At 44.3% G+C, this 13181-nt stretch overlaps 1 protein-coding gene across 1 annotated transcript in view; it reads right to left on the bottom strand.

The window, feature by feature from the left end:
• FRRS1L (ferric-chelate reductase 1-like) overlaps nucleotides 1-12952 on the bottom strand; it is a 157526-nt gene extending 144574 nt beyond the window's left edge. The window contains exons 1-2 of the mRNA XM_009996537.1: nucleotides 12870-12952; nucleotides 11912-12273 (exon numbers count right to left, since the gene is read on the bottom strand). Coding sequence (XP_009994839.1) covers nucleotides 11912-12273; nucleotides 12870-12952 — 445 coding nt within the window. The remainder of the gene's footprint in view (nucleotides 1-11911; nucleotides 12274-12869) is intronic.
• Nucleotides 12953-13181: the final 229 nt, after the last annotated feature.

Here is a 13181-nt window from a genome sequence, read left to right as displayed (position 1 = left end):
CCAAGCAGCCCGAGGCAGAGTGCTTCAGGAGGTAAAACACAACAAGCATTAAACTCATATCTCTTCAGCAGCAAGAATGAGCTCCTGTTTTACCTCCATCCCACATTGCGCATTACAGCTCAGTGTGATGTGGCCACTAGACAGACCACAAAATAAAAATATGGAGGTAGGACGTGGACTGGCAGCATTATTGGTTCAGAGTTCCCAGGCCTGACAGTTTTTCATGCAGGTTTGTGAACCAACACCACTTTAAAATTCAGGTGTTTTATGTAACTTCTGTGAAAAGGAAGCTGAATTTCAACACCCCTTTTCCTCAGTTAATGTTGGAGGGCTTCTTCACATTGGAAATCACACCAACTTTCCAAATGTTTCTCTGAGCTCAAAAAATTTCATAGCATTCTAGTTAAAGCCAAAAAACCCAAAATGTTTTGGACTTGGTTACATACTGCTTGCTGTCTCAAGAACAGGAAAGTGAAATGAATGAATTCTGAATTCTCAAAAGGAAGGAGAAAAAAAAAAGATCCAGAGGGGACTTCTGCTTTCTCACCATCAATGAATGTAGCTCTGCCTATTTTGTGCTCTGGCTAAACAACTGTACATCATTTCAGGATTTGAACTCATCAAATAAACTTCACTGCATCTCACAGTGGAGGACTGAGGCTGACCACAGTAATTTCAACTATCCATTGCCAAACTCCCCATATCCAGTCTGAACTCAGAAATATCAGTGCAGAACAAGGAGCAGGAAAGGGATAAATTGTTTTAGGACTGTGTTATGATAGGGAGATGGTGTCTAAGCTACTTCACCCGCAGTAAGAAAAAAGACCCCTAAGCCTGGTCAAAATGCAGGTAATTAAGATTATATATTACTTTGGAATAGAACAGAAAATAGCAGAAGAGAATGAATATTCAGTTAGAAGGGACCTACAATGATCATCTAGTCCAATTGCGTGACCACTTCATGTTAGCAAGGGCATTGTCCAAAAGCCTCTTAAATACTGACAGGCTTGAAGCATCCACCACCTCTTTAGGAAGCCTGTTTCAGTGTTTTACCACCCTCTCGGTAAAGAAACGCTTCCTCATGTCCAGTCTAAACCTCCTCTGGCATAGCTTTGAACCATTCCCGTGACTCCTGTCACTGGATACCAGGAAGAAGAGATCAGAACCTACTTCTCCACTTCCCCTCCTCAGAAAGCTGTATGAGGTTGCTCCTTTAAATCTCTCAGGCAAACTGGATTAACTTCCCTTTATTGCTGTGTACACAGAGTATAAATTTCTTTGCTTTGCCTAATGAATAATGTTTCCTATTATACTGACATTAACCAGTAATCACTGGTTGGGATTAATGTGTTGAAAACATACACTAATCAATTGTACATGAAAGAAGCAACATTAAAAAAGATTTCTTAAAATACTGGGGAAAAAACATATTTATCTCAGCATGCTCTCCTGTTGATCACTTGGTTTACCTAACTGCTCTCTGAAAAATATTGCTTAAATGCTTTCTCAAGCCTTAGCTGGAGGTATAGGAGGGAGAACTGTGCTAAATGCTCACATTCAGAAAAGACGGTGTGCTGAACAAAAACTGGCGCCTGTAAAACCAAAAGTCAATTATCCCTTCAACTGTTGTCTTGCTGTCTGATTTCCTAGGCACCTAAATCCTACCAAGCTATCTTCCATTAGCTACATGGCCTTCTAAAGCAAAGAGGATTAAAAAAATGTATGTAACACATCAGAGGAAGGAATCACCAAACCAAGACAAGAAAAACCCTACCCACCAAACCACAGTCTGGGGACTTTTCTACATATATAAAGTTTAAAAGTAACAAGTGAGAAAAAGCCCTTTCCTTCTGAAGATCAACTTTTAAATCCATGCATATACTTGAATGATGTGAGCCTCCAAGAGTTCACCGCTTAAAATGACGAGACAGGGGTTCTTTACACTCATGCAAGTTCCTTTGATCCATCCTAGACAGTAACCTTCCTCTTGAAAATGCAGAGGCAGACAAAAACTGGTTTTAGATACAACGCTCAGATGCAATTCAAGATTTAATGAACACCAGTGGTGACACTGGTTAGTATATTTAATAGGAAGCAGGGAGATGGGACACAATGCACCACTGCAGGTTTACTAATGACTCCAAACTGCAGAGAGCTGGGACACAGAAAGGCATTCCTAAACTGAAGAAATTATTTAAATAAGGATTCTGCAAAATAAACACAGACAATTAAAGCACTCCCAGATTAGAGGTTGAGCTCCAAGGGAAAGGGGAGGAAGCACCTGACTTCCACTGGGTTGCTGTGCCAGGGTGACAGGAGGAGACTCTCAGAGGACCACCAAGGTCCTTGGAGCCTGGAGATGGGAGTTTTGCAGTCTGAGGACAAAAAGCCTACCCAAAGAGTGATAGAAAATTAAGCCAGACCCTCTGTGGTGGTGCAGAACATATAGCAACAGTCCAAGTAAATAAGTGAGAGAGGCAGCTTTTGCTTTGGTGTGGTGGTTTAACCTTGGCTTTGGTGTGGTACTTTGACCTTGGCTGACCACCAGGTGCACACCAAACCACTCATCAATCCCCTCCTGAACTGGACAGAGGGAGTAAATATAGTGACTGGCTTGAGGGTCAAGATAAGGACAAGGATATCACTCAGCAATACCATCACACGCAAAACAGACTCAACTTAGGACAGTTAACTTATTACCAATCAAATTGGAGCAGAACAATCAGAAATAAAATGTGTTTCATCAATCCCCTCCTGAACTGGACAGAGGGAGTAAATATAGTGACTGGCTTGAGGGTCAAGATAAGGACAAGGATATCACTCAGCAATACCATCACACGCAAAACAGACTCAACTTAGGACAGTTAACTTATTACCAATCAAATTGGAGCAGAACAATCAGAAATAAAATGTGTTAAAACACCTTCCTTCCACCCCTCCCTTCTTCCAGGACTCAACTTCATTCCCAGTTTCACTACCTCTCCCTCACCCCGCGTGGAGGTGCAGAGGGTCAGGGAATAGTGGTCGAGATGAGTTAATCATGTATTGTTTCTGCCACTCCTTGTTCCTCACACTCATCCCTTGCTCTAGTGTGGGGTCCATCCCATGGGAGACAGTCTTCCACAAACTTCTCCAACGTGGTTCCTTCCCACAGGCTGCAGTCCTTTAAGAACACAGTGCTATAGAGAACAGGTTTCCCACAGGGGTCACAGTTCCTGCCATAACACCTGAATCACAGAAAGCTTATGCTTTTCTGGGCAGACACCTGAGAAGGGTAAGAACTTCATTATGGACACCTGCCGGAAGGCTCCAGTTCAGGAGGTGACTGTGATTCTTCCAACAAAATGAGAGAGAGCTCTTTCTTGGAACAGGCAAGCAAGAGCTGGCAAAAGCAGCAAGAAGCTTTGCCCTCCATACTAGTGAACAGAGCAATGGTGCACCTCAGACTGAACCCAACCCTCCCTCCAGTCTCCAGGAAGCTCCCTCAGTGGCCTCCCACACGCTCCCTGCCTCACAGGGGCATGGCAGCCCAAAGGATGCCAGGGCTTCTCATCATCATCATGAATGGAGACCTTGCACAGGCCAGCTGGGCCTCCCTGTCCCATCTGAGGGATGTCTGGATGCTTTTCCCCCCTCTCAGCCACTGCTGAGCACAGGCAGCTGCTCCACTTGCAGGGCACCAGGTCCATGACGAGGGTCACTGAGGACTGCCAACATTCCTGGAACTTGGTTGCCATTGTCACATCAAGGAAACCCCAGACATGAGTTGAGAAGGGGGCTGGAGCCAAGATAAGGACAAGGATATCACTCAGCAATACCATCACACGCAAAACAGACTCAACTTAGGACAGTTAACTTATTACCAATCAAATTGGAGCAGAACAATCAGAAATAAAATGTGTTAAAACACCTTCCTTCCACCCCTCCCTTCTTCCAGGACTCAACTTCATTCCCAGTTTCACTACCTCTCCCTCACCCCGCGTGGAGGTGCAGAGGGTCAGGGAATAGTGGTCGAGATGAGTTAATCATGTATTGTTTCTGCCACTCCTTGTTCCTCACACTCATCCCTTGCTCTAGTGTGGGGTCCATCCCATGGGAGACAGTCTTCCACAAACTTCTCCAACGTGGTTCCTTCCCACAGGCTGCAGTCCTTTAAGAACACAGTGCTATAGAGAACAGGTTTCCCACAGGGGTCACAGTTCCTGCCATAACACCTGAATCACAGAAAGCTTATGCTTTTCTGGGCAGACACCTGAGAAGGGTAAGAACTTCATTATGGACACCTGCCGGAAGGCTCCAGTTCAGGAGGTGACTGTGATTCTTCCAACAAAATGAGAGAGAGCTCTTTCTTGGAACAGGCAAGCAAGAGCTGGCAAAAGCAGCAAGAAGCTTTGCCCTCCATACTAGTGAACAGAGCAATGGTGCACCTCAGACTGAACCCAACCCTCCCTCCAGGCCCCAGGAACTTCCCTCGGTAGCCTCTGACAGGCTCTTGCATCGCAGCAGCACAGCAGCCCAAAGGACACCAGGACCTCTCCTCTCCTCACCCCTGGGGCTCTGCAAAGAAGAGATGACACCTCTCCACACAACAGCGGCAGGGCTGGGAAACGGGGACGAAGCATCCAGACAACACCCCACAATGAGCAGGCTGTTCTTCTATGGAGCAGTGGGAGACCTGGCACAGGCCAGCTGGGCCTCCCAGTCCCATCAGAGGGAGGTCTGGAGGCTTTGCCCCCTCTCAGCAAATATCAAGCATGGGTGGGGGGCTGCACCACTTGCAGGACACCAGGTCCATGATGGGGGCCACTGAGGTCTCCTGATATTCCTGGAACATGGTTGTCACCATGTCATCAAGGAAACCCCAGACATGGGATGAGAAGGGGGCTGGAGCTCAGGGCTCACAAAGGGAAGTGCAGGGTGGTTCCTGTGATGGAGGAGCAGCCTTTCTCTTGGGCAAGCACCACAGCAGGCAGGAGCAAGCCCCAGGAAAGGGGCCTCCTCCCACATTTGGGCATCTTCCAGGAGCAGTGAGGTGGATGGTAAAGAAACAGTAAAGGCACACAGGTCTTCTTCATAGGATTATGTTCTCAATGGAGGAACATGAACAAAACGTTTCTCAGATGTCCTGGTGGATGCGGTAGAAGCATTAATAATGATCTAAGAATTGCAGGTAAATAAGATGACATCAGCTGTAAACAATTTATATCACATTACTACTGTACAGAACGTCCCAAATACACTGTCTGGTACCATGAGTAAAGGTAATCTCCATCTGAATTAAAAACCAAAAATGCTGCAACAGCTGTCGATACTGTTAATGTTACATGCTAAGAAATATATTTAAACAGTATCACTGTTAGGAAAAAAATGTTTTTCTATTCCTGTGATGCAACAAAAGCACTATCAGTATGCCAGCAATTTTCTCTTTCCCTCTGCAAACTTAAAAAAATGTTCCATTGGAGATGAAGACTCTAGGACAGTAAATTCCAAGTTGCTGACAGTAGCTTTGTTCTTTGCTTAGTTCACTTCTGTGAAGTTCTTACAAACAGTGCATATCTTGTGGTCTGCAATTCCAGGGTGAAAAAGTACTTTAGAACATAATCAGCAGAAAAGAGCTCAAAAATCATAACAATTATGTATATCTCAAAGGCAACAGATGTCTCTCTCTCATGCATGTTTGGAGCACAAAAGACATGTGGAACGTATTAGTCCCTATTCCAGGAGTCTTGTTTTCTGCTTATAGTGTGTTGAGGCCCAGATACAGTGCATTTTCTTGGTGCTTTTCTAGAGGCCATAAGGATTCAGGAAGATAACCCTATGTAGCCACAGGAAAAGCTCAGGATGATATAAAGTTAAAATGCTCAAGGTCTACAAAATAGCCATCTGAGGAAACCACAAAAAAGCACAAGCAGGTCACACATGCAATTACCAGCATGTCAGAAATAATTTGAAAGCAAGAGAAAATTTTGCAGTGCAGTGTTTTGCATGAACTTCATGAAACCAGTTCTTATAATTTCTAGTACGCAAACAGCGTCTGAATAAACAAGAATAAAATAAGAATGTGGCCAGGGGTACCTCTCTTCATAGTTTCAATACGGAATAGCTCCTGGAAGCTTGGGACTTGTCAAAGTACTGGCTTTTGTGAATTTTTTTTCAATACACTGACAAATTCAATCAAGAAATCTGCCATTCAGCATCCAGGTTCCACCAACCGCTTAAATGCAGTTACTAATTTCAGCTGGCTCTTGCAAAATTCTCACTGTGTGCAGTTCCACATGTCTTCCTTTTGCAATCAAGGACTCCTACAAATACTACTCTAAATTATAAAATGTCAATGTCTGCTGCAAACATGCCTCTATGAACTAGCAATTTAGGTGCTCAGCTGCCTCGTGCCATCTCCAGTGAAAGGTTCTCCTTTTCATGAAAATACCCTCAAACATTTCAGCTAGTCTTATCTCCTGCCTTTCCAGAGATCCTGGTAAGTCCAGTAACTCTATTAATTTTAAATGAAGAAGTACTTTTTTTCTTGCATCTACTGAATGTGTCAAACATCCCATTTGTGCTGAGGCCTGCTGTCCATTATTATTCTGCTGCAAACACTGCTGTTCTGAAGAATCCCCTTCATCTTCACTGGACACACTCTGCTAACCCTTGCATGCTTTTCTGAAACAACTGAAGTGCATGAATCTTTCTTCAGTGACAAAGTGTAGTACTAGCTCAACTTTGCCATAGCATAACAGAATTATTTTTTTTGTGGACTCCAGTTTTATGATCCCCATGTCTTAGTTTTTCCTCCCTGCTTACTTCTGTTTCTAATCTTTAATAGTTGAAACAATATGAATATTCTATGGCATCCACTCTGTGAAAGAACAAAGCCTCGACCATAAAAGTGATTTTTTGGCCAACTGTGACACGAAAGGCAGCAGGATGACATCACTATCTTGTTATTAGAGTCATAGAGCCACAATTATCTGCAACAAAGAGGTTCTGTTTAATTAAAAAATATTGATGTCAAATGTACCCGAACCATATGATTTCAATTGGATTTAATATCACAGAAAGCCTAGAAGGTTTTTTAAAACAACCAAATTTTAGTGAGAATAAAATTTTGCTTTCTGCAGTTCAAAAGAACATGAAAATTTATTTGCCAAAACTCCTTCCCATTCTGCCAAGTTCCCAAGATCTGCCCTTTGATCTTCATTTTTGCAGAACATTCATATTATTTTCAAAATATACCTGCCAGCTTTCAGTCCAAATGAATTGCCAAGTTGCTTAAGTAAACAGCTAACTTTAATATAAGAAAAATATATTTAGGGTCATATCAGGTATGGATTACCTTAAGGCATTTTTTTTATGGCTCTTTACAGAAATTAAGCATAAAACTAGTATCATGTGTATTTCAAATCCTGTCATCATAACCTCTTTATCAACATCATGAATATTAAGACTGAAAGATAGAATTGAAAAAGAAAAATCTCTAATTACAATATTACACAGTATTATTTCTGGACACAAAGCAGCATCCCGGAACACCACATAACCAAGCTGTAGTGTTCATTAAAGCCTTGCCTGTCCCAGCCTGATTCTGCACAGAGTATCCTCATATGTGACATGGTTTGTCTGCAGTCTGGATAGACTACACATCAATAATGGAAAGCTATATCAACATCCTTCAAGACCACTATCCTGTCTTAATTCATATACACATGATAACCTACTTCAGCCCAAGGAAGATTTTGCTTATGGACTTTAAGTGACAGAAGCAAAACTTATAATTGAATGTGAACACAGATAATCACGAACACACAAAATCATACATAATTCACAAAAGATTAGTCCCTTCTTCTTGACAGTGAAACCTCATATCCCAGATGAGGAGAATTAAAAAAAGTAACCCACAAAATTATATTAAAAAACTTGCATTGTGTATCGTAACTCTCATTAGATATATTATACAGACAATCATAGAATGCCAGGTTAGAAGGGACCTCAAGGCTCATCTGGTCCAGCCTATCTAAGTAATACTATAGTTTATATGAGATGGCTCAGCACTCTGTCAAGGTGAGACTTAAAACTGTCCAGTGTGCGGGAATCTACCACTTCTCTTGGGGGACTATTCCAAGTTTGATTGTCCGTATATGATCTAGTAGCAATAACAGAGACATGGTGGGACAGCTCACATGACTGGAATGTGGCCATGGATGGATATGTGTTTCTTAGGAAAGATAGGGCAGGGAAGCGAGGTGGTGGAGTTGCTCTTTATGTGAGAGAGCAACTAGAGAGAGAAAGAAGGATAGACTGAGAGTGAAAAGCCTGACAACTGTGTAACAAACAAGAACATAGTAGAAAAAAAATGTATTGTACTGAAGCTGAAAATTCTTTTTGAAAAATGTCAGAAGACCAGGTAGATTATTAAGCAATACAGTAAGATAATTATTTGTTTGCCTTGTTTGTACAATATTAACTACCTAATTTGTAAGGCATGGTGATAGAATTTAAATGCTAATAAAATCTTAACTGAGCTGATGTAATCACAACAAAACAGATTTTATATGAGTACATATCCTGTGTGGAAGGAACAAAATACCCAGCAGGACCAGAACCCTGGACTTCCACAGGGCAAACTTTGGTCTCCTCAATCATCTATTAAGGGAAATCCCATGGGACAGGGTGCTAGAAAATAAAGGAGCTCAAGATAGCTGGTCAACATTCAAGGACCACTTCTTGCAAGCACAGGATCAGAGTGTCCCAATGGTTAGGAAATCTAGTAAGGGTGCTAGGAGACCTGCATGGTTAAAGAAGGAACTACTGGGCAAACTTAAGTGGAAAAGGAAAATCTATAGATCATGGAAGGAGGGGCTGGTCACTTGGGAGGAATATAGGACTGTTGTCAGAGGATGTAGGGAGGCAATTAGGAAAGCTAAGGCCTCCTTGGAACTTAACCTTGCAAGTCAGGTTAAGGATAATAGAAAGGGCTTTTTCAAGTACATAGCTAGCAAAACTAGCAATAGAGGCAATATTGGCCCATTGAGGAATGAGGTGGGAGCCCTGGTGACAGAGGATATAAAGAAGGCAGAGGTGCTGAATGCCTTCTTTGCCTCTGTCTTCACTCCTGCAGGGTCTCCCTATGAGCCCCAGATTCATATAGCCCCAGAAGAAGTCAAGATAGAGGAAGAGTTTGACATGGTAGATGAGGATTGGGTTAGGGATCAGTTGAGTAATCTGGACATCCATAAATCAATGGGTCCAGATGGAATGCACCCAAGGGTGCTGAGGGAGCTGGCGGAGGTCATTGCTAGGCCACTCTCCATCATCTTCAGTAAATCATGGGCAACAGGTGAGGTGCCTGAGGACTGGAGGATAGCAAATGTCACTCCAGTCTACAAGAAGGGCAAGAAGGAGGACCCGGGTAACTATAGACCGGTCAGCCTCACCTCCATCCCTGGAAAGGTGATGGAACAACTTGTTCTTGTGACTATCTCCAGGCACATCAAGGACATGGGGGTCATCAAGAGCAGTCAGCATGGTTTTATCAAGGGTAAATCATGTTTGACTAACCTCATAGCCTTCTATGAGGAAATTACTAGGTGGATAGATGATGGTAGAGCGGTAGATGTGGTTTATCTTGATTTCAGTAAAGCATTTGACACCGTCTCCCACAGCATCCTTGTGGATAAGTTGATCAGGTATGGGTTTGGTGACCAGGAAGTGAGGTGGATTAGGAACTGGTTGAAAGGAAGGAGTCAGAGAGTTGTAGTCAATGGGGTAGAATCTGGTTGGAGGTGTGTTACTAGTGGAGTCCCACAAGGGTCGGTGCTGGGACCGGTGTTGTTCAACATCTTCATCAACGACCTGGATGAGGGTATAGAATGTACCCTCAGCAAGTTTGCTGATGACACTAAGCTGGGAGGAGTGGCTGACACACCAGAAGGCTGTGCTGCCATTCAGAGAGACTTAGATAGGTTGGAGAGTTGGGCGGGGAGAAACATGATGAAATTCAACAAGGGGAAGTGCAGAGTTTTACATTTGGGGAAGAACAACACCATGTCCCAGTACAGGTTGGGGGCTGAACTGCTGGAGAGTAGTGTAGGTGAAAGAGACCTGGGGGTCCTGGTAGACAGGAGGATGACCATGAGCCAGCAATGTGCCCTTGTGGCCAAGAAGGCCAATGGCATCCTGGGGTGCATTAGAAAGGGTGTGGTTAGTAGGTCAAGAGAGGTTCTCCTCCCCCTCTATTCTGCATTGGTGAGGCCACATCTGGAGTATTGTGTCCAGTTCTGGGCCCCTCAGTTCAAAAAGGACAGGGAACTGCTCGAAAGAGTCCAGCGCAGAGCTACGAAGATGATTAAGGGAGTGGAACATCTCCCTTATGAGGAAAGGCTGAGGGAGCTGGGTCTCTTTAGCTTGGAGAAAAGGAGACTGAGGGGTGACCTCATCAATGTTTACAAATATGTAAGGGGTGAGTGTCAGGGGGACGGAGTTAGGCTTTTCTCGGTGATGACCAGTGATAGGACAAGGGGTAATGGGTGTAAATTGGAGCATAGGAGGTTCAAGGTGAATATCCGAAAAAATTTTTTTACTGTGAGAGTGACAGAGCACTGGAACAGACTGCCCAGGGAGGTTGTGGAGTCTCCCTCACTGGAGACATTCAAAACCCACCTGGATGAGTTCCTGTGTGATGTACTCTAGGTGACCCTGCTCTGGCAGGGGGGTTGGACTAGATGATCTCTCGAGGTCCCTTCCAGCCCCTAAGATTCTATGATTCTATGGCGAAAAATTTACTTGTTGTGTCCAGTTGGAATCTCCCCAGGAGCAACTTGTCCCCATTAACCCCTGTCTTTTCCATGTGACCCCTTGCAAACAGGGAGTCCCCATCTTCTTTGTAGCCACCCTTTAAGTACTGGAAGACAGTAATGAAGTCTCCCCTAAGCCTTCTCTTCTCAAGGCTGAACAAACCCATTTTTCTCAGCCTCTCCTCATATGGCAGGTCCTCCAGTCCTCTGATCATCCTTGTGGCTCTTCTCTGGACCCCCTCCAGCCTGCCCGCATTCTTTGTGTAGAGCAGGGACCAAATCCAGGTGTGGTTTGACAGATGCCAAGCAGAGTGGGATGATGACTTCTTTATCTTTGCTGGTGATGCCCTTGTTGATGCAGCCCAGCACCCTGTTGGCTTTCTCTGCTGCAGCAGTCACTGTTCACTCACGTTGAGCCTGTTGTCTACCAAGAGCTCAGGTCCCTTTCCACAGGGCTGCTCTCCAGCCAAGTGGATCCCAGTCTGGACTGCACTCCTAGGTTCTGTGTTTGCAGATGCAAGACCTTGCACTTTTCTCTGTTGAACTTCATAAGGTTTCTGCTAGCCCAGGTCATCCTGGAGGGAGGCTCTCCCTTCTGGAGCGTCAACCTCTCCACTCATTTTGGTGTTGTCAGCAAACTTCATCAGGGTGCTCTTAATCCCAACATTCAGTTCACTTATGAAGATGTTAAACAGACCAATGGCCCAATGAGCCCAACATTGATCCCTGGGGGACCCCACTTGTGACCAGTTGCCAGTTTGAGGAGGAACTATTTACTATCACCCTCTGGGTATGGTCTGTCAGCCAGTTCCCAACCCACCGCACAGACCACTTGTCAAGCCTGCAATGAGTCAGGTCCTCCAGGAGGAGGCTGTGGGGGATCATATCAAAAGCCTTGAAGAAATCCAGGTAGATGATGTCCACCACTCACTCTGCATCAACCAAGTGGGTTTCTTTGTCATAGAAGACAATCAAGTTTGTTAAGCACAATTTGCCCCTGGTAAATCCATTTGGTTTTTCCCAATCACGTGCTTCAAATGACTTGTGGCTGCCCCCAGGAGGATTTGTTCCATAACTTTTCCCAGGGACTAAAGTGAGACTAATGGGTCTATAATTACCTGAGTCCTCCATTGGATCCTTCTTATAGATGAGAGTGACATTAGCCTTCCTCCAGTCTTCAGGGACATCTCCTGATCTCCACGACTTCTCAAAGTTTATGGAGAGCAGCTCTGCAACGACGTCATCCAGCTCTCTCAGCACCCTAGGGTGGATGGCATCCAGGCCCATCGATTCATATGGGTAAAGCTCCTGTAATAGTTGACACACCAACTCTTCCTTCATTGATGGTGGGTCAGTGTCTGCATCAACCTGGACTTTTGTTCCTGTGACTTGGGACCCAACAGCACTGGTAAAGACAGAGGTGAAGAAGGTGTTGAGGACCTCCGCCTTTTCAGCATTGTTGGTCACTAGTTCACCTCTCCTGTTTAATATAGTGGGCCAACATTATTCCTCTGTTTCTGCTTATTGTTAATGTATTTGAAGAACCCTTTCTTGAAGTTTTTGACATCTCTGGCCAATGTCAGCTCAAGCTGAGCTTTTACTTTCCTAACTACATCTCTGCATACCTTAGCAATGCCCTTGTAATTTCCAACTGGTATTGTTTCACTTTTCCCCTTCTAGTATATTTCCCTTTTTGTTCTAAGCAGACCCAGAAGCTCATAGTTAAGCCAAGGGGGTCTCCTGCTCCACTTCCCTTGCCTTTAGAGGAGATGAACTGGTTTTGCTTGTAAGTGTTCCTGAAAAACTCCCAGCATTCAACAGCTCCTTTACCTTCCATGGAAGCTTCCCACAGCATCCCTTCCAACTGAACCTGGAGTGAGCTGAAGTTTGCTCTTCTAAAATCTAAAACCTCTGTCCTGAAACTAACCTTCATTGTGCTCTGCAGTATCCCAAACTCCACGATATTGGCGTCACTGCAGCCAAAGTCTATCAGTAACAGAGATATTAGCGAGCAGGTTTTCTTGTCTACTGTGTAGTAAGTCCAGTTGTGACCCTTTCCTGATTGGCACATCCAACATTTGTGTGAGGAAGAAGTCTTCTACAAATTCCAGGAACTTGATGGATGTCCGGTGAAATACAGTGTTGTTCCTCCAGCACATCTGCGGAGATAAAGTCTCCCATAAAGACCACATTTTGTTGACCTGAAGCTTGCCTGACTGATCTGAGTATCACCTCCTTGGTCAGAAATGGTCTGACCAGCAGGACCAGGGAGGTGATCCTGCTCCTCTACTCGGCCTTAGTGAGGCCACATCTCGAGCACTGTGTGCAGTTTTAGGCACCACAGTATAGGAAGGACATTGAGGTGCTTGAGGGGCTGCAGAGAATAAG

Source organism: Chaetura pelagica, unplaced genomic scaffold (genome assembly GCF_000747805.2).
Source record: "Chaetura pelagica isolate M959 unplaced genomic scaffold, ChaPel_1.0 scaffold82, whole genome shotgun sequence".
NCBI lineage: Eukaryota > Metazoa > Chordata > Aves > Apodiformes > Apodidae > Chaetura > Chaetura pelagica.
The sequence above is the reverse complement of the archived record's forward strand: the minus strand, read 5'-3'. Positions and strand labels throughout refer to the sequence as shown.